The sequence below is a fragment of the Choloepus didactylus genome, chromosome 4, assembly GCF_015220235.1.
Source record: "Choloepus didactylus isolate mChoDid1 chromosome 4, mChoDid1.pri, whole genome shotgun sequence".
Lineage (NCBI taxonomy): Eukaryota > Metazoa > Chordata > Mammalia > Pilosa > Megalonychidae > Choloepus > Choloepus didactylus.
In genome coordinates, this window is record NC_051310.1 from 112,829,798 (window position 1) to 112,853,792 (window position 23,995).

A 23,995-nucleotide genomic window follows, 5' to 3' on the forward strand; every position below is an offset into this window, starting at 1 on the left:
ATTCAATCTTACAGGAAGAGTTGCAAAAACAGTACAAACCCCATACATAGAACTCCAGCATACCCCGACCCCCCTCCCCCGATACCCCAATCCACCACCTTTAACATCCTGTCACACCACCATTTCTTTCTTTCCCTCCCTCTCTCCCTCCCTCCCTATCTATCATCCATCATCTATTGCTCTGTCCTCTGAACATATGTGAGCAAGTTGCGCATATCTTTGAACAAACAATATAATTCACATATACCTTTCCCATGGACAAGAACATTCTTTTATGCAATCCCATTAAGCGCAGCTAAGAAGTTCAAGAAATTCAACATTGATACAAAGCTTACATTCTTTATTTCCTTTTGTGTGTGTGTGTGTGTGTGTGTGTGTATGTCCCATCTGTGTCCCTTTGAGCCTCCTCTCCTCCATCCTCAGATCCCATCCAGGATCATCCTTGGCATTTAATTGTCATCTATTTAGACTTTTTTTTTTTTTTAATTGTGGAAAGATATATATAGCCTAAATCTTCCCATTCCACCCCCTCCCTAGCCTTCCATTAGTGGGATTAATCACATTTAGAATGTTGCAATGCCATCACCTTCCCACCATCCATTACTAGAAGTTTCTCTTCACCCCAAATAGAAACCCTACTCTCATTTCTTAACTCCCCATTGCCCCTTTCCCCACTTCTCGGAACCCCTACTCTACTTTTCATCTCTATGGTCATATTCTCTGATACTTTCTTTGTGTTTACCGTGGGGCTTAAATTTAACATCTTAAATCTATAACAATCTTGTTTTTCTTTGATACCAACTTAACTTCAATAGGACACATAAACTATGTTTCTATACTCCATCATTCCCCCACCTTTATGTAGTTCTTGTCAAAAATTACATATTTTACATTGAGTCCAAAACCACTGATTTATCATTACAGTTTATGTATTTTATATCCTGTAAGAAGTAAATAGTGGAGTTATAAATCAAATATGCAGTAGTATTGGTATTTATATTTACCATGTGATCTTTACTAGAAATCGTTATTTCTTCATGTAATTTCAGTCAGTTGTTTAGTGTCCCTTCCTTTCAGCCTGCTCAACTCCCTTTAGCATTTCTTATAGGACTGATTACTGGTGATGAAGTCCCTCAGCTTTTGATTATCCGGGAATGTTTTTATCTCCCCCTCATTTTTATCGTCTAGGTGTTTGTGAATTCTCCAAGTCTCTGATGGTTATTGACTTCTATTTGTATTCCATTGTGGTCAGAGAATGTGCTTTGAACAAATTCATTTTTTCTTTTTTTATTTATTGAGGCTTGTTTTTATGCCCCAGCATACGGTCCATTCTGGAGAAAGATCCGTGATCACTAGAGAAGAATGTGTGTCCCGGTGACCTGGGATGTAATATTCTATATATGTCTGTTAAAATTTTCTGAATCTCTCTCTCCTTTCTTTGTTTCTCTGTTGGTAGGGCTCCCTTTAGTATCTGAAGTAGGGCAGGTCTTTTATTAGCAAAATCTCTCAGCATTTGTTTGTGAAAAATTTAAGCTCTCCCTCAAATTTGAAGGAGAGTTTTGCTGGATAACATATTCTTGGTTGGAAATTTTTCTCATTCAGAATTTTAAATATATCATGCCACTGCCTTCTCGCCTTCATGGTGGCTACTGAGTAGTCACTACTTAGTCTTATGTTGTTTCCTTTGTATGTGGTGAAGTACTTTTCTCTTGCTGCTTTCAGAACTTGCTCCTTCTCTTCAGTATTTGAGAGTCTGATCAGAATATGTCTTGGAGTGGGTTTATTTGGATTTATTCTATTTGGAGTTTGCTGGGCATTTATGCTTTGTGTACTTACATTGTGTAGAAGGTTTGGAAAGTTTTCCCCAACAATTTCTTTGAATAGTCTTTCTAGACCTTTACCCTTCTCTTCCCCTTCTGAGACACCAATGAGTCTTACATTTGGATGTTTTATTTTATGTATCATATCCCTGGGATCTATTTTGATTTTTTTTATTTTTACCCCATTCTTTCTTTTGTTCTTTCATTTTCTGTTCTGTGGTCCTCGAGGAGGCTGAGTTGTTGTTCAGCTTCCTCTAATCTTGTATTATGAGTATCCAGAGTCTTTTTAATTTGGCCTACAGTTTCTTTAATTTCCATAAGATCTTCTATTTTTTTATTTACTCTTGAAATTTCTTCTTTATGCTCTTCTAGGGTCTTCTTTATGTCTTTTATATCCTGTGTCATGCTCTTCTTCATGTCCTTTATATCCTGAGCCATGCTCTTGTTGCCTGTCTGTAATTGTTTGATTAATTGTGCCAAGTACTGTGTGTCTTCTGAACTTTTGATTTGGGTGTTTGGGTTTGGGTTCTCCATATCGTCTGGTTTTATCATATGCTTTAAGATTTTCTGTTGTTTTTGGCCTCTTGGCATTTGCTTTACTTGATCCCTAATTTGACAGAACTGCAGCTTGGTGGCGTACACTTTCTCTAACTAACCAGCAGATGGCATCCGTGAGTCACCTATTCCCCTCAAGTCAGTTCTCCCCAACTTTGTCTTTGTGGTGTGTGGGGGTCTGATTCTTGTGGGGTCCAATTGGTACACCAAGTTTGGGTGTGCTGCTGATGCTGTCCGCCCTGAATGTGGGGTGTATGTCTGGGTGGTTAGGCAGGCAGGGCAGCTTTAATAATCAAACCTCCCAGGTGTTCCCGGAGATTTAAAGCTGTTCTCTGCCGCTGGCCCACAAGTCCTTGGTATTGGCGTAGGTTCCCTGGGATTTCCGAGTGGCTCCCCCTTCCCAGCTGTGTTCTTCCAGGACCTCTGCTGAGGGAGGGCTGTGCCACGTCACTAGTGTGCACCAGCCCGCCAGGGAAGCCCTGGGTCGCTGGGCCATGTAGGGGCGCTCCCAGCCTGCTTCAAAGGTGATTGAATGGGACGCGTTAACTTCCCCCTTTTCACCCAGCTTCGCCCTCCCAGCTCCGGGACAATCAGCCGTGGGTGTATTAAAGGCCACTGTCCACAGCCGATATTGTGGCTTGTGTGTAGTGCTGCGGGAAAGATTCCCCGTCACACTGGGTTTCTTGGCACAGCTCTGGGCTGTGGGTCTGGCCCCGAGCAGGACCGTCCCCCACCCGCTGGGGAGATGGCTGCAAGGAATGTGGTTTTTTTTCTCCTTTTTGGCTCCCCTCTGCTCCTCTGGTCTCGAGACAATCAGCAGCGGGTGTGGGAAGGGGTATCCTCCATGCCAGGCACCGAGGTGTTAGCCCAGCCTGCTCCTGCTGTGCTTCACTGCGCGGATCCCCATCGTATCTGCAGCCACTCCCGGGCTTTTTTTTTAAAGAACTAGTCCGTCTCCAAACAGCAGCCCACCGTTTCCCCACACCGCAGCACGGCTGCGGGACTTTCAGCTGACTCACTCACTCGTTTCAGAATGCAGGCTCCTGGTTTCACCAAATGAACGTTCCTGTGGATTTAGCAGACCTTGTCTGGCTGGTATATCGCTGGCAGTGGTGTTCTGGGTCACTTTCTGGTTTTTATCTAGTATTTTTCATGGAGGTGTTTTTTTGCCCTGTCTTACCTAACCTCCATCTTAGGTTCCCCCTCTTGCCCCTCTCTTTATCATTCACTACACTCCAGCCAACAGGACCAAAGTTTAGTTCTTTGGGGACCCAACTGAATTCCTGACTCCAGGCCTCTGCACATGCCATTCCCTCTACCCAGATCACTCTTTCCCCTTCTCTTCACCTGATCAATTCCTTTTCATCCATCAGATTTCAACTTAAATGTTGTTTCCTCTGGGAAGACTTTCACTCTGCTACACCCCACACTGCACTCTCAGCCAAGATTCCATGAGAAGTAAGAACCCCCTTTTATTAATTCTCATAAGACCCTTTGGTTTTCCTTTTGTAGCATTTACTGCAATTGTTAGTGAGTGACTCTTTGTTTAATAGTTGCCTCCCCAACTTGACCCTCAGCTCCATGAAAGCAGGGACCACATCTGCCTTGCCCACCACTGTGTCCCCCACCTGCTGCACAGAGATATGAATAGCACAGTGGACAAGAGCATGGGAAGTGGAGGCAAACCGCCTGATGGTGACCTTAGGCAAGTCCCCTAACCTCCCAGGGCCTCAGTTCTCCATCCATAAATGCAGAAAATTATAATCCTCACAACTACAGGGTCATTTGGAAGTTGCAATGAGTAAATACCTGTAAAATTCTAACGGTGCTGGCACATAGTAAGTCCTCAGTAAATGTAAATCATTAATATAGGAAGTGCTTCATAATTATATGTTGCTAGCCAGTCCCAAGGTGCTGGACGGCAAAGAGAAGGGAAAAGAGCTATTTCTGGCAATGTGGGTTCTCAGATAAATAATTCACACTAGGTTGCTATGCAGCCTCTGTTCTCCACAACCACAAAGTTTCTGAGGTGCCAGAGGCCAGGGACATTGCTTCCTTTTAGCATCTTCGACCCAGCTTCCCCTTCCCTGGTCTGGCTCCTGCCCCTCAGGTACAGAACAAGGCTTCACCTTGGTCATGGGCACTCTAGACTCTAGCTGGGGCCAAATGGAAGTCTATTTTAAGTTTTTTTTTTTTTTTTTGCCTTAATATCAGGTGAGCCGATAAGATTTTAATGACACTGGTAATGTTATTAAAAATTCTGTTTTGAAGGATAATCTTTCAGCAAGGCCTCTCTGTTCTAAAGCTAATTTCCCCAAACATGATCCCAATGACATTTCAAAGGTGCGATTGATGTCCTGAAGTTTGTCATGCAGAAGGGGACCAAGGAGGGATGGGGACAAGAATTGAGTACACTCCAGAGCCTGCCTCCCACATAGTGAGTCCTTCCCTGTGTTCCCACCCATCCCTTCCCAAGAAATCTGTCTCTGACTTCTCAGCCTCTGGCATGTTGCTCATGCAACTCTTTTCCCATCACTAAGCCACAGGCTGCTGCTGCTGCTTTTTTTTCTCTCCCTCCCAGCCCCTGATAACCTTCAATGTATTTTTGTTTATACTAAGTATTTGTAGAAATGTTAGTCATGCAATATTTGTCCTTTTGTGTTTGGCTTATTTCACTCAGCATAATTGTTTTAAGTTTTATAAACAAACACTCCCCCTTCCTCCCCCTGGTAACCTCTACCCTGCTTTCTCGCTCTGCAGATTTGCTATTTCTGGTCATCTCTTTTAAGTGATATATAATTTTTGTCCTCATGTGCCTTGCTTATTTCATGGTGCAGCTGTCTCATAACTTCATTTTTTCTTGAGGATGAATAATATTCCTTTGTGTGAAATGTGTACCACATTATGTTTATCCATTCATTTATTGAGGGGTATTTGGGTTATTTCCAGCTTTTGGCTATTGTGAATAATGCTGCTATAAGCATTGGTGTACAAGTACCTGTTTGTGATCCTGTTTTCACTCTCTTTGGGTATATGCCTAGAAGTGGGATTGTCGAGTCATATAGTGATTCTATATTTAATTTTTTGAAGAACCGCCATATTGCTTTCTACAATGGCTACACCATTTTACATTCCCACCAACAATGCACCAGAGTTCCAATTTCTCCATATCTTCTCCAATACCTATTTTCCTTTTTTTTCTTTTAATACTAGCCATCCTCATGGTGTGAAGAGGTAATGGGAAATGTTGTGTATCTTTTCATGTGCTTATTGGCCACTTGTATATCTTCTATGGAGAAATGTTTATTTAGGTTCTTTGCTCACTTTTCATTGGGTTGTTTGGCTTTTTGTTGTTGTGTTGTAGAAGTTCTTTATATATTCTGTATATTAAACCCTTATCTGATAACATGGTTTGAAACTATTTTCTCCTATTCTGTAGCTTGTCTTTTCACTTTCTTGATAATATCCTTTGGTACACAAAAGTTTTAAATTTTCTTTTGTTATTCATGCATCTAAGAACCCATTTTCTAATCTGAGGACATAAAGATTTGCCCCTGTGTTATGTTCCAAGAGTTTTATAGATTTAGCTCTTACATTTAGGTCCTTAATCCATTTCAAGTTTATTTTTGTGTATGGTGTGAGGTAAGAGTCTAACTTCATTCTTTTGCATGTGGATATCTAGTTTTCCTAACTTAATTTGTTGACAATACTATTCTTTCCCTATTGCTTGTACTTAGCACCTTTGTCAAAAATCAATTGGCCATAGATGTATGGGTCTATTTCTGGACTTTGAATTCTGTTCATTGATCTATTTGTCTATCTTTGTGTCAGTACCACACTGTTTTGATTACTGTTGCTTTATAATACAATTGAACATCAAGATGTGCGAGTCCTCCAACCCTGTTCTTTTTCAGAATTGTTTTGGCTGTTCAGGGCTCCTTGCATTTCCATATAAGGTTAAGGATCAGTTTTCCATTTCTACCAAAAAAAAAAAAAAGGACTTCTGGAATTTTACTAGTGATTTTATTGAGTTTGTATATTGCTTTGGGTAATATTGTGATATATTAAGAATGTTAACTCTTCCAATCCATGAACATAAGATGCCTTGCCATTTATTAAGTCTTCTTTAATTTCTTTCAGCAGTGTTTTGTAGTTTTCAGTATTCAAGTTTTTGTATCCTTAGTTAAATTTATTCCTAGATATTTTATTCTTTTAGATGCTATTGTAAATGGAATTGTTTTCTTAATTTCCTCTTTGGATTGTTCATTGTTGCTATATAGGAACACAATTTTGTGTGTGTGTGTGTTGCTCTTGTACCCTTCCACTTTGTTGAATTCATTTATTAGCTCTAACACTTTTCTTGTGGGTTCCTTTGTGTTTCTTTTTTTTTTTTTCCTTTTTTTTATCTTCATTTTATTGAGATATATTCACATACCACGCAGTCATACAAAACAAATCGTACATTCGATTGTTCACAGTACCATTACATAGTTGTACATTCATCACCTAAATCAATCCCTGACACCTTCATTAGCACACACACAAAAATAACAAGAATAATAATTAAAGTGAAAAAGAGCAATTGAAGTAAAAAAGAACACTGGGTACCTTTGTCTGTTTGTTTCTTTCCCCTATTTTTCTACTCATCCATCCATAAACTAGACAAAGTGGAGTGTGGTCCTTATGGCTTTCCCAATCCCATTGTCACCCCTCATAAGCTACATTTTTATACGATTGTCTTCGAGATTCATGGGTTCTGGGTTGTGGTTTGATAGTTTCAGGTATCCACCACCAGCTACCCCCATTCTTTAGAACCTTAAAAGGGTTGTCTAAAGTGTGCGTAAGAGTGCCCATCAGAGTGACCTCTCGGCTCCTTTTGGAATCTCTCTGCCACTGAAGCTTATTTCATTTCCTTTCACATCCCCCTTTTGGTCAAGAAGACGTTCTCCGTCCCACAATGCCAGGTCAACATTCCTCCCTGGGAGTCATATTCCACATTGCCAGGGAGATTCACTCCCCTGGCTGTGGTCATGTTAGCAACCATAGAGGTGGGGTAGGCCAATACCCCTGCATTCTCCACAGGCTCCTCAAGGGGGCACTACATATTTTTTTCCTTTCTTTTTTTTTTTTTTTAACTTTTTTCTCTTTTTTAAATCAACTGTATGGAAAAAAAAATTTAAAAAAAAAATACAATAAAAGAACATTTCAAAGAGACCATAACAAGGGAGTAAGAAAAAGACAACTAACCTAAGATAACTGCTTTACTTCCAACCTGTTCCTACTTTACCCCAAGAAAGTTACCTAATATAGCAACATTTCTGTGAACTTGTTCCTACTATATCCATCAGAAATTAACAGACCATAGTCATTCCTGGGCATCCCCAGAACGTTAAATAGCTTATCTGTTCTTGGATTATTGTTCCCCCTTCCTTAATTGCTCTCTATCGCTAGTTCCCCTACATCCTGCATTATAAACCATTTGTTTTACATTTTTCAAAGTTCACATTAGTGGCAGCATATAATATTTCTCTTTTAGTGCCTCGCTTATTTCGCTCAGCATTATGTCTTCAAGGTTCATCCATGTTGTCATGTTTCATGAGATCGTTCCTTCTTACTGCCGTGTAGTATTCGATTGTGTGTATATACCACATTTTATTTATCCACTCATCTATTGAAGGACATTTGGGTTGTTTCCATCTCTTGGCAATTGTGAATAATGCTGCTATTAACATTGGCGTGCAGATATCTGTTCGTGTCACTGCTTTCCGATCTTCCGGGTATATACCGAGAAGTGCAATCGCTGGATCGAATGGTAACTCTATATCTAGTTTTCTAAGGAAGTGCCAGACGGACTTCCAGAGTGGCTGAACCATTATACAGTCCCACCAACAATGAATAAGAGTTCCAATTTCTCTACATCCCTTCCATCATTTGTAGTTTCCTGTTTCTTTAGTGGCAGCCACTCTAATCGGTATTAGATGGTATCTCATTGTGGTCTTAATTTGCATCTCTCTAATAGCTAGTGAAGCTGAACATTTTTTCATGTGTTTCTTGGCCATTTGTATTTCCTCTTCAGACAACTGTCTTTTCATATCTTTTGCCCATTTTATAATTGGGCTGTCTGTACTATTGTCATTGAGTTGTAGGATTTCTTTATATATGCAAGATATCAGTCTTTTGTCAGATACATGGTTTCCAAAATTTTTTTCTCATTGAGTTGGCTGCCTCTTTACCTTTTTGAGAAATTCCTTTGAGGTGCAGAAACTTCTAAGCTTGAGGAGTTCCCATTTATCTATTTTCTCTTTTGTTGCTTGTGCTTTGGGTGTAAAGTCTAGGAAGTGGCCGCCTAATACAAGGTCTTGAAGATGTTTTCCTACATTATCTTCTAGGAGTTTTATGGTACTTTCTTTTATATTGAGATCTTTCATCCATTTTGAGTTAATTTTTGTGTAGGGTGTGAGGTAGGGGTCCTCTTTCATTCTTTTGGACATGGATAGCCAACTCTCCCAGCCCCATTTTTTGAAAAGACCATTATGGCTCAGTTCAGTGACTTTGGGGGCCTTATCAAAGATCACTCGGCCATAGATCTGAGGGTCTATCTCTGAATTCTCAATTCGATTCCATTGATCTATATGTCTATCTTTGTGCCAGTACCATGCTGTTTTAACAACTGTGGCTTTATAATAAGTTTCAAAGTCACTTCATTTTTCTTTTTTAGAGTGTCTTTAGCAATTTGAGGCATCTTCCCTTTCCAAATAAATTTGATAACTAGCTTTTCCAAGTCTGCAAAGTAGGTTGTTGGAATTTTGATTGGGATCACATTGAATCTGTAGATGAGTTTGGGTACAATTGACATCTTAATGACATTTAGCCTTCCTATCCATGAACATGGAATATTTTTCCATCTTTTAAGGTCCCCTTCTATTTCTTTTAGTAGAGTTATGTAGTTTTCTTTGTATAGGTCTTTTACATCTTTGGTTAAGTTTATTCCTATGTACTTGATTTTTTCAGTTGCTATTGAAAATGGTATCTTTTTCTTGAGTGTCTCTTCAGTTTGTTCATTTCTAGAATATAGAAACATTACTGACTTATGTGCATTAATCTTGTATCCCGCTACTTTGCTAAATTTGTTTATTAGCTCTAGTAGCTGTATCGTCGATTTCTCAGGGTTTTCCAGATATAAGAGCATATCATCTGCAAACAATGAGAGTTTTACTTCTTCTTTTCCAATTTGGATGCCTTTTATTTCTTTGTCTTGCCAGATTGCCCTGGCTAGCGCTTCCAGCACAATGTTGAATAACAGTGGTGACAGCGGGCATCCTTGTCTTGTTCCTGATCTTAGAGGGAAGGCTTTCAGTCTCTCACCATTGAGTACTATGCTGGCTGTGGGTTTTTCATATATGCTCTTTATCATGTTGAGGAAGTTTCCTTCAATTCCTACCTTTTGAAGTGTTTTTATCAAAAAGGGATGTTGGATTTTGTCAAATGCTTTTTCAGCATCTATTGAGATGATCAATTGATTTTTCTCTTTCGAATTTTTAATGTGTTGTAATACATTGATTGATTTTCTTATGTTGAACCATCCTTGCATGCCTGGAGTGAACCCCACTTGGTCATGGTGTATGATTTTTTTAATTTGTCTTTGGATTCGATTTGCAAGTATTTTGTTGAGGATTTTTGCATCTACATTCATTAGGGAGATTGGCCTGTAGTTTTCCTTTTTTGTAGCATCTTTGCCTGGTTTTGGTATTAGATTGATGTTAGCTTCATAAAATGAGTTAGGTAGTGTTCCATTTTCTTCAATGTTTTGAAAGAGTTTGAATAAGATTGGTGTCAGTTCTTTCTGGAAAGTTTGGTAGAATTCGCCTGTGAAGTCATCTGGCCCTGGGCATTTATTTGTGGGAAGATTTTTGATGACTGATTGGATCTCTTTGCTTGTGATGGGTTGACTGAGGTCTTCTATTTCTTCTCTGGTCAGTCTAGGTTGTTCATATGTTTCCAGGAAATTGTCCACTTCCTCTACATTATCCGGTTTGTTGCCCTACAGTTGTTCATAGTATCCTCTTATAATTTTTTTAATTTCTTCAATATCTGCAGTTATGTCACCTTTTTCATTCATTATTTTGTTTATATGGGTCTTCTCTCTTTTTGATTTTGTCAGTCTAGCTAGGGGCTTGTCAATCTTGTTGATCTTCTCAAAGAACCAACTTTTGGTGATATTTATCCTCTCTATTGTTTTTTTGTTCTCTATGTTATTTATTTCTGCTTTAATCCTTGTTCTTTCTTTTCTTCTCCTTGGTTTAGGATTGGTTTGCTGTTCATTTTCTAGTTTCTTCAGTTCATCCATTAGTTCTTTGATTTTGGCTCTTTCTTCCTTTTTAATATATGCGTTTAGTGCTATAAATTTCCCCCTCAGCACTGCTTTTGCTGCATCCCATAGGTTTTGGTATGTTATGTTCTCATTTTCATTCATCTCTATATATTTAGCAATTTCTCTTGCTATTTCTTCTTTAACCTATTGATTGTTTAGGAGTGTGTTGTTTAACCTCCAGGTATTTGTGAATTTTCTAAGTCTCTGATGGTTATTGACTTCTAATTGTATTCCATTGTGGTCAGAGAATGTGCTTTGAATAATTTCAATCTTTCTAAATTTATTGAGGCTTGTTTTATGTCCCAGCATATGATCTATTCTGGAGAAAGTTCCGTGAGCACTAGAAAAGTATGTGTATCCTGGTGATTTGGGATCTAATGTTCTGTATATGTCTGTTAAATCTAATTCATTTATCAGATTGTTTAGGTTTTCAGTTTCCTTATTGGTCTTCTGTCTGGTTGATCTATCTATAGGAGTGATGTGTTGAAGTCTCCCACAATTATTGTGGAAACATCAATTGCTTCCTTTAGTTTTGCCAGTGTTTTCTCTCATGTATTTTGTGGCACCTTGACTGGGTGCATAGACATTTACGATTGTTATTTCTTCTTGTTGAATTGCCCCTTTTATTAGTATGTAGTGGCCTTCTTTGTCTCTCAAAACATCCCTGCATTTGAAGTCTATTTTATCTGAGATTAATATTGCTACACCTGCTTTCTTTTGGCTGTAGCTTGCATGAAATATTTTTTTCCATCCTTTCACTTTCAACTTCTTTGTGTCCCTGTGTCTAAGATGAGTCTCTTGTATGCAACATATTGATGGTTCATTTTGTTTGATCCATTCTGCGAATCTATATCTTTTAATTGGGGAGTTTAATCCATTTACATTCAACGTTATAACCGTGAAGGTTTTTATTGAATCAGCCATCTTATCCTTTGGTTTATGTTTGTCATATATATTTCTCCCCTCTGTCTGTTAATATCCTTTATTGTACCCATACCGAATCTCTTTAGTACTGAACCTTTCTCCAAGTCTCTCTGTCCTTTCTTTGTTTCTCTGTCTGTAGGGCTCCCTTTAGTATCTCCCGTAGGGCAGGTCTCTTGTTAGCAAATTCTCTCAGCATTTGTTTGTCTGTGAAAAATTTAAGCTCTCCCTCAAATTTGAAGGAGAGCTTTGCTGGATAAAGTATTCTTGGTTGGAAATTTTTCTCACTCAGAATTTTAAATATATCATGCCACTGCCTTCTCACCTCCATGGTGGCTGTTGAGTAGTCACTACTTAGTCTTATGCTGTTTCCTTTGTATGTGGTGAATTGCTTTTCTCTTGCTGCTTTCAGAACCTGCACCTTCTCTTCCATATTTGACAGTGTGATCAGAATATGTCTCGGAGTGGGTTTATTTGGATTTATTCTATTTGGAGTTCGCTGAGCATTTATGATTTGTGTATTTATGTCATTTAGAAGGTTTGGGAAGTTTTCCCCAACAATTTCTCTGAATACTCTTCCTAGACCTTTACCCTTTTCTTCCCCTTCTGGAACACCAATGAGTCTTATATTCGGACGTTTTATATATCATATCCCTGAGGTCCGTTTCGATTTTTTCAATTTTTTTCCCCATTCTTTCTTTTATGCTTTCATTTTCCATTCTGTCATCTTCCAGGTCACTGATTCGTTGTTCAACTTCCTCTAGTCTTGTACTATGAGTGTCCAGAATCTTTTTAATTTGGTCAACAGTTTCTTTAATTTCCATAAGATCATCTGTTTTTTTATTTAGTCTTGCAATGTCTTCTTTATGCTCTTCTAGGGTCTTCTTGATATCCTTTGTATCCTGTACTATGGTCTCATTGTTCATCTTTAGTTCTTTGAGTAGCTGCTCTAGGTGCTGTGTCTCTTCTGGTCTTTTGATTTGGGTGCTTGGGCTTGGGTTATCCATATCGTCTGTTTTTTTCATATGCTTTATAATTTTCTTTTGTTTTTGGCCTCTTGGCATTTGCTGAACTTGATAGGGTTCTTTTAGGATTTGTAGACCAACTGAAGTCCTTATCTCTAATTTATCAGATCTACAGCTTCATGGAGTACATTTTCTCTAACTAACCAGCAGGTGGCGTCCACGAGCCACCTGTTCTCCACAAGCCAGTTCTCCCCTGCTTTGCCTTTGTGGTGAGTGGGGGAGTGAGTCTTGCGGGGTACAATTGGTGTACCAAGCTTGCGTGTGTAGTTGGTGTTGCCTGCCCTGTATATGGGGCGTGTTTCTGGGCAGTCAGGGAGGGGGGGGTGGCTTTAACAATCAAATCTCCCTGGTGATCCTGGAGTTTTAAAGCTGCTGCAATAGTCTAATCCTTTAGTTCAGTCCTGCCACCATTTGTCTCTGCCACTGACCCACAAGTCCTTGGTATTTGTGTATGGCTCCTGAGACTTGCAAGTGGGTCCCTCTTCCAGGCCGTGCACCCCCTGGTCCTCTGTTGAGGGATGACTGTGCTATGTCACAGGTGAGTGCCGTCCCCCCAGGGCAGTTCTGGGCTGCTGGGCTGTGTAGGGAGGCTCCCAGTCTGCTGAAATGATGGCTGAATGGGGCTTTGTGAATTCACACTGCTCCACCTTCCCAACTCTGGGACAATCAGCTGAGGTTGCAGGGAAGGCTAATGTCCACGCCCAGTTTTGTGGTGTGTGCCTGTTATTTGAAGCACTTCCGTCACACTGGTTTGTCTGGGGCAGCTCTGGACTATGGGGCTGGCGACGGGCAGGAGTGTTTCCTGTCCACCAGGATGATGGCTGTGAGCGGACACCCCCCTTTTCTTGGGAAGTTGTGGTGTTTAGTGAATTTTCTCAGCCACTGGATTATTGCCTTTTGTCTCAGAGCTCTCTTAGTTCTGCTCTTGTCTTGACCTGCCCAAATTGCAGGTCTTTGAAGCTTTCTGTATTGGGCTTCTTAGAGTAATTGTTTTAGAAAAAGAAAAAAGGATTAAAAAAGAAACACAAAAAAAACAAAAAGGGCCCTCCTCTCAGATCTAATGGGTTATTGAAATGCTAAGAGACAAAGCAATTAGGGCCATTAAGGAAAGGTCCACAGGGCAGAGAGATCAGCTTTTCTTCGGGATTTGCATATGAGCCTCAGGGCCTGAGCTCTGCCCTTCCCCTTTCTATGTTCACCAGAACTCCAAAAATCCTCCGCTTTTATTTTGGAGTTTTTCGTGCTGTTTTTTTTTTTCTATGTCTGTCTCCTCTCTGCTGGGCTGGCTGCTCTCATATTCTCTGGTGTCTGGTCTCAGTCTATCTATGGTTGGAGTTTGGATCAGTAGAATGAGTTTCCGAGAAGGGCTGCCACTGCAGTTCTCCCTTCTTCCCGGAGCTGACAGCCCCTCCTCCCACGGGACTGAGCCTGGCAGGGAGGGGTGCGGGTCCCCTGGCCACAATAACTTACAGATTTCGCTGATCTCAGCAGTTCCACATTTTCATGAGTGTTGTATGAAGTATGCCCAAAGTCAGATTGCTCTGTGGTGTCCAGTCCACGCAGTTCCTGGCTTTCTACCTACTTTCCTGGAGGAGTAACTAAAATATACAGCTCACCAGTCAGCCATCTTGCCCCGCCTTCTCCCCTTTGTGTTTCTATATGTAAATAATGTCATCTGCTAAAAGAAATCATTTTACTTCTTCCCTTCCAATTTGGATATGTTTTATTTTTCTTTTCTAATTGCTTTGGGAAAAACTTCCAGAAAAATATTGAATGGCAGTGGTGAAAGCGAGCATCCTTGTCTCGTTCCTGATCTTAGGGGGAAAGCTTTAAGTCTTTCACTACTGAGTATGATATTAGCTGTGGTTTTTCATAAATGGCCTTTATCATGTTGAGAAAGTTCTCTTCTATTCCTATTTTTCTGAACATTTTTATCAAGAAAGGATGCTGGATTTCATCAAATGTCTTTTCTGCATCTCTTGAGATAATCATGTGTTGTTTTTCCCTTCATCCTATTTATGTCATGTATTACACTGATTGGGTTTCATATGTTGAACCACCCTTGCATTCCTGGGATGATTCATACTTGGTCATGGTGTGTAAACTTTTTAATATGCTGTTGGATTCAGTTTGTTAGTATTTTGTTAAGGATTTTTACCTCTATGTTCATAAGGGAAATTGTTCTGTAACTTTATTTTCTTATTATGTCTTTACCAGGTTTGCTATCACAATAATGCTGGCCTCTAGAATTAATTAGGAAATATTCCCTCCTCTTGAATTTTTTGGAAGATTTTAAGAAGGTTTGGTATTAGTTCTTCTTGAAGTGTTTTCATAGAATTCACCAGTAAAGTCATCTGGTCCTGGACTTTCCTTTGGTAGAAGGTTTTTGATTATTGAGTCAATTTCTGTAGTTGTTTGTTATAGGCTTGTTGATGTTTTCTATTTCTTCTTCAGTTAATTTAGATAAAGGATGCATTTCTAGGAATTTTTCCATTTCTTCTAGATTATCTAGATTGTTGGTGAATAATTGTTCATAGTGTTCTCTTATAACCCTTTTTATTTCTATAAGGTTAATAGTGATATCACTATTTTCCTTTCTGATTTTAGTTTTCATCTTTTCTCTTTTTCCTTTGTCAGCTAGCTAAAGTTTTGTCTATTTTATTGATTTTTTCAAAGAACCAAATTTTTGTTTATTCTCTCAATTGTTTTTCTATTCTCTGTTACATTTATCTTCATTCTAATCTTATTTCCTTTCTTTTGCTAACTTTGGAGTTACTTTGCTCTTATTTTTCTAGTTCCTCAAGATGTAAAGTTAAGTGATTAAATTGAGATAGTTCTTCTTTTAAAATATAGGCATTCATGGGTATAAATTTTCCTCTCAGCTCTGCCTTTGCTGCATTCCATAAGTTTTGGTATGTTGTGTCATAGTTTTCATTTGTCTCTAAGTTTTTTCTAATTTCCTTTGTAATTTCTTTTTTAACTCAATGGCTGTTTCAGAATGTGGTATTTAATTTCCATACATTTGTAAATTTTCCAGTTTTCCTTCTGTTATTGATTTCTAGCTTCAATCCATTGTTGTCAGATAAGTTATTTTTTATGACTTCTATAGTTTTAAATTTAGTAAGACTTCTCTTGTGCCCTAACATATGGTCTATGCTAGAGAATGATCCCGATGTACTTGAAAAGAATGTGTATTCTGCTCTTATTGGATGAAGTGTTTTTATATATATATATGTCAGATCTAGTTGGTTTTAGTGTTGTTCAAGTCCTCTATTTTCTTATCAACCTTCTGTTTAGATACTCTCTCCAGTGTTGAAAATGGTATTTTGAAATATCCAATTATTATAGAACTATTTCTCCCTTCAGTTGTCAGTGTTTGCTTTGTACATATGTTTAAACTGTTAAATCTTCTTGAATTAAAACTTTTCTTGATATATAATGTCCTTCTTTGTCTCTTGTAACAGCTTTTGACTTAAAGTCTATTTTGTCTGATATTAACATAACCATCACTGCTCTCTTTTGATTACTACTTGCATGAAAGATTTTTCCATCCTTTCACTTTCAACCTGTTTGTATCTGTGGATCTAAGATGGATTTCTTGTAAACAGCATATAGTTGAGTCATATTTCTTTTTCCATTCTGCCAATCTCTGCCTTTAGATTGGATAGTTTAGTCTGTTTACATTTAAGGAAATTACTAATAAGGCAAGATTTACTTCTGATATTTTGCTAATTATTTTTTGTAAGCCTTACCTTTTTTGTCACTCCTTTTCTCCATTACTGCTTTCCTTTTTGTTTAGAAGATCTTTTATAATGAGCCATTTTGAATCACTGATCCTTTCCTTTTGTGTAGATTTTTAAAATATTTTCTTTATGGTTACCATGGGGATTACATTTAGCATCCTAAATCTATTATTTAGTTTATGTTGATTACAATGGCCTAGAAATACACAGTACTCATATCCCTCCATCCCTCCCTTTTATGTCATTCATGTCACAAATTACATCATGCTCCCAGTAACAAAGGTTTATACTTATTTTTTTACGCACTCAAATTTTCAGCCTTATAAGATGTAAAAGACAGAATTACAAATGAAAAATGAAATAATACTGACATATATATTTACCCATATTTTTACTGACAATGGGGATCTCTATTTCTTCATCCAGCATTGAGAGATGGTTGAATGTACTTTCCTTTCAATATGGAGGTCTCCCTTTCGCATTTCTAGTGGTAACAAACTCCCTTAGTTTTTTTGTTTGTTTGTTTTGTTTTTTGTCTGGAAATGTTTTAATTTCTCCCTCATTTTTGAAGGACTACTTTGCCATGTATATTATTCTTGGGAAACAGTTGTTATTCTTTCAGCACTTCAATTATGTCCTCCCACTGTCTTCTGGCCTCCATGGTTTCTATTGAGATTTTGGAGGTTAACCTTATTAAGAATCCCTTATATGTGACACGTTGCTTCTCTCTTGCTGTTTTTGAGATTCTGTCTTTGTCCTTGGCATTGGACAGTTTGATCATAATGTGTCTCAGGGAAAGACCTGTTTGGATTCTTTCTGCTTGGCATTCATTGAGCATCTTGCATTTGTACATTCATATCTTTCTTCAGATTTGGGAGATTTTTTATCATTTCTTCAAATACGTTTTCTAGCCCTTGATCTCTCTCTTCTCCTTCTGGGACTCCTATGATGCATATACTGGTACAATTTATGGTCCTCACACGTTCCTCAGACTCTGTTTATTTTTTTCTCATTCTTTTTTCTTTCTGCTTCTCAATCTGGACAATTCCAATTGTTTTATCTTTGGGTTCACTGATCCTTTCTTCTGCCTCCTCCAATCTGCTCTTTAACCCCTTGTTGAACTCTTCACTTCGGTTATTGTACTTTTGAGTTCCAGAATTTCCATTTTTCTCTTTGTAATTTCTGTTCATTATTGAAATTCTCATTTTGTTCATGTATTGTTTTCCTTATTTCCATTTGATCTTTGTCCACATTTTCCTTTAATTCATTGACCCTATTTAGGAGAGTTGTTGTAAAGTCTTTGATTAGTAATTCCAGAGACTGTGCTTCCTCCAGAATATATTCCATCCGATTCTTTTTTCCCTGTGACTGGGCCATAGCTTCCTGTCTCCTTGTATGTTCTGACTATTATGTTGTGGTCACTCTGGAAATCTAGTTCTTCCACTCTTCAATCTGCCAGACTAAAAACAAGAAGGGATAAAAGGGGGGAAGTAAAGAAAGAAAGGAAAGGGAAGAAAGAATGAAAAGAAAATACTAACAGACAAAATAGCCCCCCCCCCACACAGACACAAAGAGAATAAAATAATGAAGTGGGGCCAAAACCTAAGCCAGTGTCCCTGCTCATTCCTCAGGGATCTGCCAGACCCCAAAATATAAAACAGAGAACCAAAAAAAAAAAAAAAAGAGAGAGAGAGAGAGAAAGAAAGAGGTGAAAAGGTGTTTCTGGCTTGTTATGTCCCTCTAGATGCTGGTCTAAGGCCAGAAGATGCTGCTTCTGAGAGAAATCTATGCTAGTATCTGTGCTGGGCTCTCAGGGATCTGTCAGACTAAACAAGACAAGAAAGAGAAAGGAGAAACTCAACTAATGAAAAAGTGCACTAGGTCTTTAATTCCTGGTAGATGCTAGTGTGAGGCCAGAAGCTGCTGCAGCAGAGAGGGCTTAAACCAAGGCCAGACTCTATACTGTGCCCTCAGGGATCTGCCAGACCAGGGAACACCTGCAAACAAAAGGCAAAAAAATAAAACAAAGAACCCACTAGTTTTCCATCCAGGTGGATGCTGGTGGGAGGCTGGAAGTGCTCCTTCATAAAGGGCCGAAATTAAGGCCAGCTTCCGCAGTGGTCCCTCAGAGATGCCTCAGGCTGACCTCAACCCTCAACCCCAACTTTTAGAGGAGGAGGTTTCTTTTCCCAACCTGGGTCCCAGCAGAGCATTCCCGGAATCTGGGCTATACCATCATAGCTGCAGCTGTTCCTGTGGCCGCTGTTGCAGGTCTGAGCAATGGGGACTGGTCACTTACAAAAGCTGAGCTCTTGGCAGCCCCCTACTTCCTATGGCATTAGTTGTTCTAAATGTCCATTCTGGTTCCAAGGTTCTAGTCTTTTTTCCGGCTTCTTTACTTTTGTAGTAGAGGGAGTGATTTGTAAAACTTTCTACTCCACTGTTTTGCACTTACTCTCTGGGGCAGCCATGGGCTTCTTAACCACTGGTATCAAGTCTTATTCATCTTACCCTGCACATAGTAGGTGCTCATTAAATGTTTATTGAAATAAATGGAAAGAACTTGGCCTATAACCATTTATGGCCATTTTCCACCCTTGAGGTGGAAAAGACCTTAAAGATTGTATAGTCCATCCTCCTCGTGCAAGTGAGTTGCCCAAGGTCTCAGGACACTAGTGGCAATGGGGTGGGAGACAAGATTGTATTTTTTTTTAATTCAGTTTTATTGAAATATATTCGCATATTATACAGTCATCTGTGGTGTACAATCAGCTGTTCACAGTACCATCACTTAGTTGTGCATTCATTACCCCAATCTATTTCTTAAACATTTTCCTTATACCAGAAAGAGTAAAAATAAGAATAAAAAATAAAAGTAAAAAAGAACACCCAAATCATCCTTCCCTCCCACACTATCTTTCATTTAGTTTTTGTCCCCATTTTTCTACTCACAGGATTGTATTTTAAGGGGAGTCATTTATTCATTCAGCTAGCATTTATTGACTCATACAATCACCAAGTCTTAACTTGGCAGTTGCCATGTGTCCTAGTTTGCTAATGCTGCAGAATGCAAAACACCAGAGATGGATTGGCTTTTATAAAACGGGGATTTATTTCGCTACACAGTTACAGTCTTAAGGCCACAAAGCGTCCAAGGCAACACATCAGCAATCGGGTACCCTCACCGGAGGATGGCCAATGGCCTCCGGAAAACCTCTGTTAGCTGGGAAGGCAGCCGGTGTCTGCTCCAAAGCTCCGGCCTCAAAACGGCTTTCTCCCAGGACGCTCCTCTCTAGCAAGCTTGCTCCTCTTCAAAACATCACTTCCAGCTGCACACTCTTCCTCCCCTCGAGTCAGCTCATTTATGTAGCTCCACCGATCAAGGCCCACCCCGAATGGGTGGGGCCACGCCTCCATGAGAACATCTCATCAGAATCATTGCCCACAGCTGGGTGGGGCACATTCCAAGCAAATCCAACCATCACCAAAACGCCTGCCCCACACAAAACCACAAAGATAATGGCATTTGGGGGACACAATACACTCAAACCGGCACACCATGTGCTAGGCCCAGCAATTAATGTCTAAATTCAACAACAGCAACAGTCTCTGGGTATCTACTGTGTGCCAGACACTATGATGGGTGTCAGAGATGCAACAGTGACCAAGATGGCATCCCTGTCCCTGTACTTGAGGAGCACTCAGATAAGCGAGGTCAAAAGTGTCAGTAGGCCATGGTCCTTGTCTTCAAATTGCTGACAGGGGAGAGATAATTCTTATATATAACTCATACAAACAGGGAACAGGGAGGGACAACGCTGTGTACCACTGACTATCAAATAGATGCTCGAATCCCTGACCAGACATCCAGGAAGGCTTCCTGAAGGAGGAGAGCCTTCAATGGGTTCTGAAGGCTGTCAGCTGCTGAATTGTTGAGTTCATGCCCAGCAACAACACATTTGGGACTTGTGGGCATCACCAACCTTCTTGGAGGTGAGGATTGGGGCTGCCCCAACTGGGATGGCTTCTGCAGGCAGAGGGTTGGACAGCCTATTTTCAAAGCCCTCTTTCACTATACCAGTTCTTCCTTCCAGACCTTTGGTAGATGTCCAGGCAGATGTCCTTTCTCTTCTCCTAGCAGACCCTGGTCTAGCCCAGGCCCACTTCCATGAGCAGGAAAAGGGTGGGATTTGGGGAGCATCTTGGACAGACTGGGTATAGGCTGACTTCGAGCATACTCTGACTCTGCCAATCATGTAGTTTTAAACAACCTTATTGGCTCCAAATCCTGGACATAACAGCATCAATAAATTAAAAGGTCAAACATACAGAAGTACAATGAGATCATGGTATCTCTTTAACCTTAAAGTGAGTTTTACAGAAAACCTTCCTGTCCCCTTACATGCATCTCTTTTCTCTCATCCCCTATTTATTTTCTCCCCTTCCCTCTATCTTTCGCTCTGTCTCGTTGTCTCCTCTCTTTTACTTCCCTCTTCTACTTCCTTCCTTCAGTCTTTACCTCTTTCTCTCTCCACACTTCTGCCTCCAGTTGGGTCTTCGGTCCAGTGGAACTAGGTCACAATATGTGGATCCTTAGCCCAGGTTTATCCTCTAGTATAGAAGTGTGAGGATCCTGAAAAATAAAGCAGGGAAATTTTCTAGGGGTATGAAGGGGAGGGACCTCTAAGGGAGATCATTATCTCCATTCAACTATTGGAAAATCTAGGTCCCTGGGAAGGCAACTGATGAAACCATGTTGCTTCTTCAGAGGCTGTAGTTGGGATCCTCCACCAAACCAAGGTCTGCCCCTCTGGTCAAACTAATCTATCCCTCCAGAAATGGGGCACTGCAGTCCAGCACAAACCTGGACAAGGGGGAAATCCTTGACCCTTCTCGCCATTTAGGTTCCAATGTCTTAAGTTCCAGGGAGCTCGTGGGACATATAAGAACATCAAACATAAGCCCCACTGCCACAGAACCAGGCCCAGAATATAAATATTGCCAAATCCTAGAACCCAGGGAATCTTGCATCCATTTACAACCTGAGCATAAACACCTCACACTCATGGTTCTCAATGTCCAAAAAGGAGGACCCCTTTTTGACCTGAAAATATTTTGAGGATCCCCACATATGAGAGTAGCTGTATGTTTAATATCCAGTGATTGGGGGAAACCACAATAGCATTCAGCTGCCAAGAAATCAGTGATTTTTTACATGCATTATGTTTATGAATCACAATAATATCTACATACTGTTTTAGGAAAGACCTGTATGTATGTGTGACACAAACAATGCCTGATGCACAAGTGGGACTGGGGGCCCCTTGCCAGACAGCAAAGCTCTGCCCTAGTTGAGTTTACCTCCCAAGGAACAGCAGTGCCCCTTGTCCTGCAGTCTGAATCCTGGGGTTATCAACAACCCTAGGCAAAAGAATTCCTTGAGGCAAGTCACAGCTGTTGATGTGTCTACAAGAGGGGAACTGGAAAATGTATCCAAAACTGAGGATAGCTTCCCATGGTCCCCTTCAGTCAATCTATGTTGCTTGTCCAGGGGTTACTTCTTGTGAACTTGAAACTGTGCTGGAGGAGATCTCTACTGAGGGATAAAATGTGGCCACCAGATTTCCACTGGAAAAGGATCCCATTCCCCAGGGAAAAGGCTCCCTCTCCATGCAGAGGCCTCATTTCCCAGAGAGTGGCATCCAAAGCCCCCACCCTGCTGCAAAATTGAGACATCTCAGGGAGGACAGCCCTCGGTCCTGACCAGCATGGGTACTGGGTTAGACAAGAGGGACAGGGAGATGAAGAAAGCCTGTTGCCTCCCCCCACCTCTCTGCCTCTCTCCAGCTGTTCCTCACCATCCCCTCCCCTTTCCTTGCCAGCCCAGTTGGGCTTGTACAATTCCAGTCTGCCTCTAAATTGGTCCCACTGCTCTCCTCCCACTGACTCTGTTCACTGGGCCTGAGTGTCTTCCTCCCTTTTCTTTCTGTTTCTCACAATCCCAGCCCTTATATGACAAGGCAGACATGATTTTTAAACTAATTCTGATCCTCTCTGAGTCTCTGATATTCTCCTTCCAAAGCCAAGCCAATCTCCTGGGCCCACAGGCTCCATTCACTTAGCACATGTCAGACCGGAAGACTTTCTGCCTGGGAAGAAACCCCACCCCAGAACCGGGGCATCCAGTCTTTTAACCTTCCTTCTTAGCCTTTGGGCTGTAATCACCCCAACACATTTTTTACTCTACCTCTGCTCAAAAAGGCCCTGATCCTCTTTCTTATTGAGAACTTCTATCCATTTCCCCACAGGCCAGTTTGTCAACTGAGGGTCATTAAATCAATTAATTGTGTCACAACTAGCATTTTTTTTTTTTTTTTAATGAAATAGAATACCTCATAGGGCATGGAAAACATCAGAATATATCACACAGTGACAGTAAATGTCATATTGCAAAGAGTTGGTTTCTATTATACATACACGTGTACATATGGTATAAAATACATATGCTGAGGGCCATGGGCAAAAGAATCTGAATTCCTGTGATGGGAGATCCCACCCACATTCTCAGCCCCTGAAAACTGCCCTCCCAGCCTGGGCTGGTTGGCTGGGACCCAGCCAGGACTCATGGCTCAGGGCCCATGGCTTTTGGGCTATCATGGGTGGGCATGTAGCTCACCCCTGGCTTGTGCAGCCCCCTATGAGGGCACTCACTTGCTCTCTAGTTGGTTTCTCCTAGGCCTGACCTTAAATGCCAGCTAAGATGTCAAAGCTGAAGGAGGTCTTTCATGACTGAGTCCCTTCTTATTCCCACAATCTCATCTCTTGTCATACCCCATTTTGTACTTTATGGTTCAGCGATACTGCACAATTTTTCATTTCTTTTAAGGCATGATTCTCCTGCCTTCTGCCGTTTACACATAGTTTCCTTGTTCCTTAGAACCCAGTTTGGGTATCACCTCCTCCTGAAAGTCCTCCTTGACCTGCCAAGCCTTGGCTTGTTTCTCCTCCATATTCCCAGATGCCCTGGGCTTGCCTACAGCTCTTCTTGCTGCATTGTGCCCACTTCTCATCAGCCTTGCCTCTGGTCCCCAGGCATCCGCTGCGACAGCATGTGTCCACCTGGTCGATGGGGCCCCAACTGCTCTGTCTCCTGCAGCTGCGAGAACGGTGGCTCCTGCTCCCCAGAGGATGGGAGTTGCGAGTGTGCACCTGGTTTTCGGGGACCCTTATGCCAAAGAAGTAAGGCTGAGCTCCCTACCCCACAGACCTCAGGTGGTTCGTCCTCCCCAACTTGTCCCAGTGTGGCCAGTTGGAACTAGTCCTGGCCATGAGAGCACATGAGGGCAGCTGGGCTCTTGGATCAGCCTCCCAGCTCTTCCCTCCCTCTAGTCCCCTCTTTCCCCTGCCTTGGCTGTTCTGTTCCCAAGCTCGGGGCTCAGCTTAACTGGACCACAAATCCTCTCTGCAGAAAGGGATGGGCACTCCATGGTGTGGGGAGGTTGTGGCTCTCCCCCTACTGGTGAGGAAACTTCCTTCATCCCAGGCAGCCCTGAGGGGTGG

At 40.8% G+C, this 23,995-nt stretch overlaps 1 protein-coding gene across 2 annotated transcripts in view; it reads left to right on the plus strand.

Annotated features, from left to right (window-relative positions):
* The window catches only part of MEGF11 (multiple EGF like domains 11), a 356,197-nt gene that overhangs the window by 304,064 nt on the left and 28,138 nt on the right, over window positions 1–23,995 (plus strand). For both annotated transcript variants that reach the window (XM_037833634.1, XM_037833633.1), the window contains exon 14: window positions 23,528–23,674. In XM_037833634.1, coding sequence (XP_037689562.1) covers window positions 23,528–23,674 — 147 coding nt within the window. The remainder of the gene's footprint in view (window positions 1–23,527; window positions 23,675–23,995) is intronic.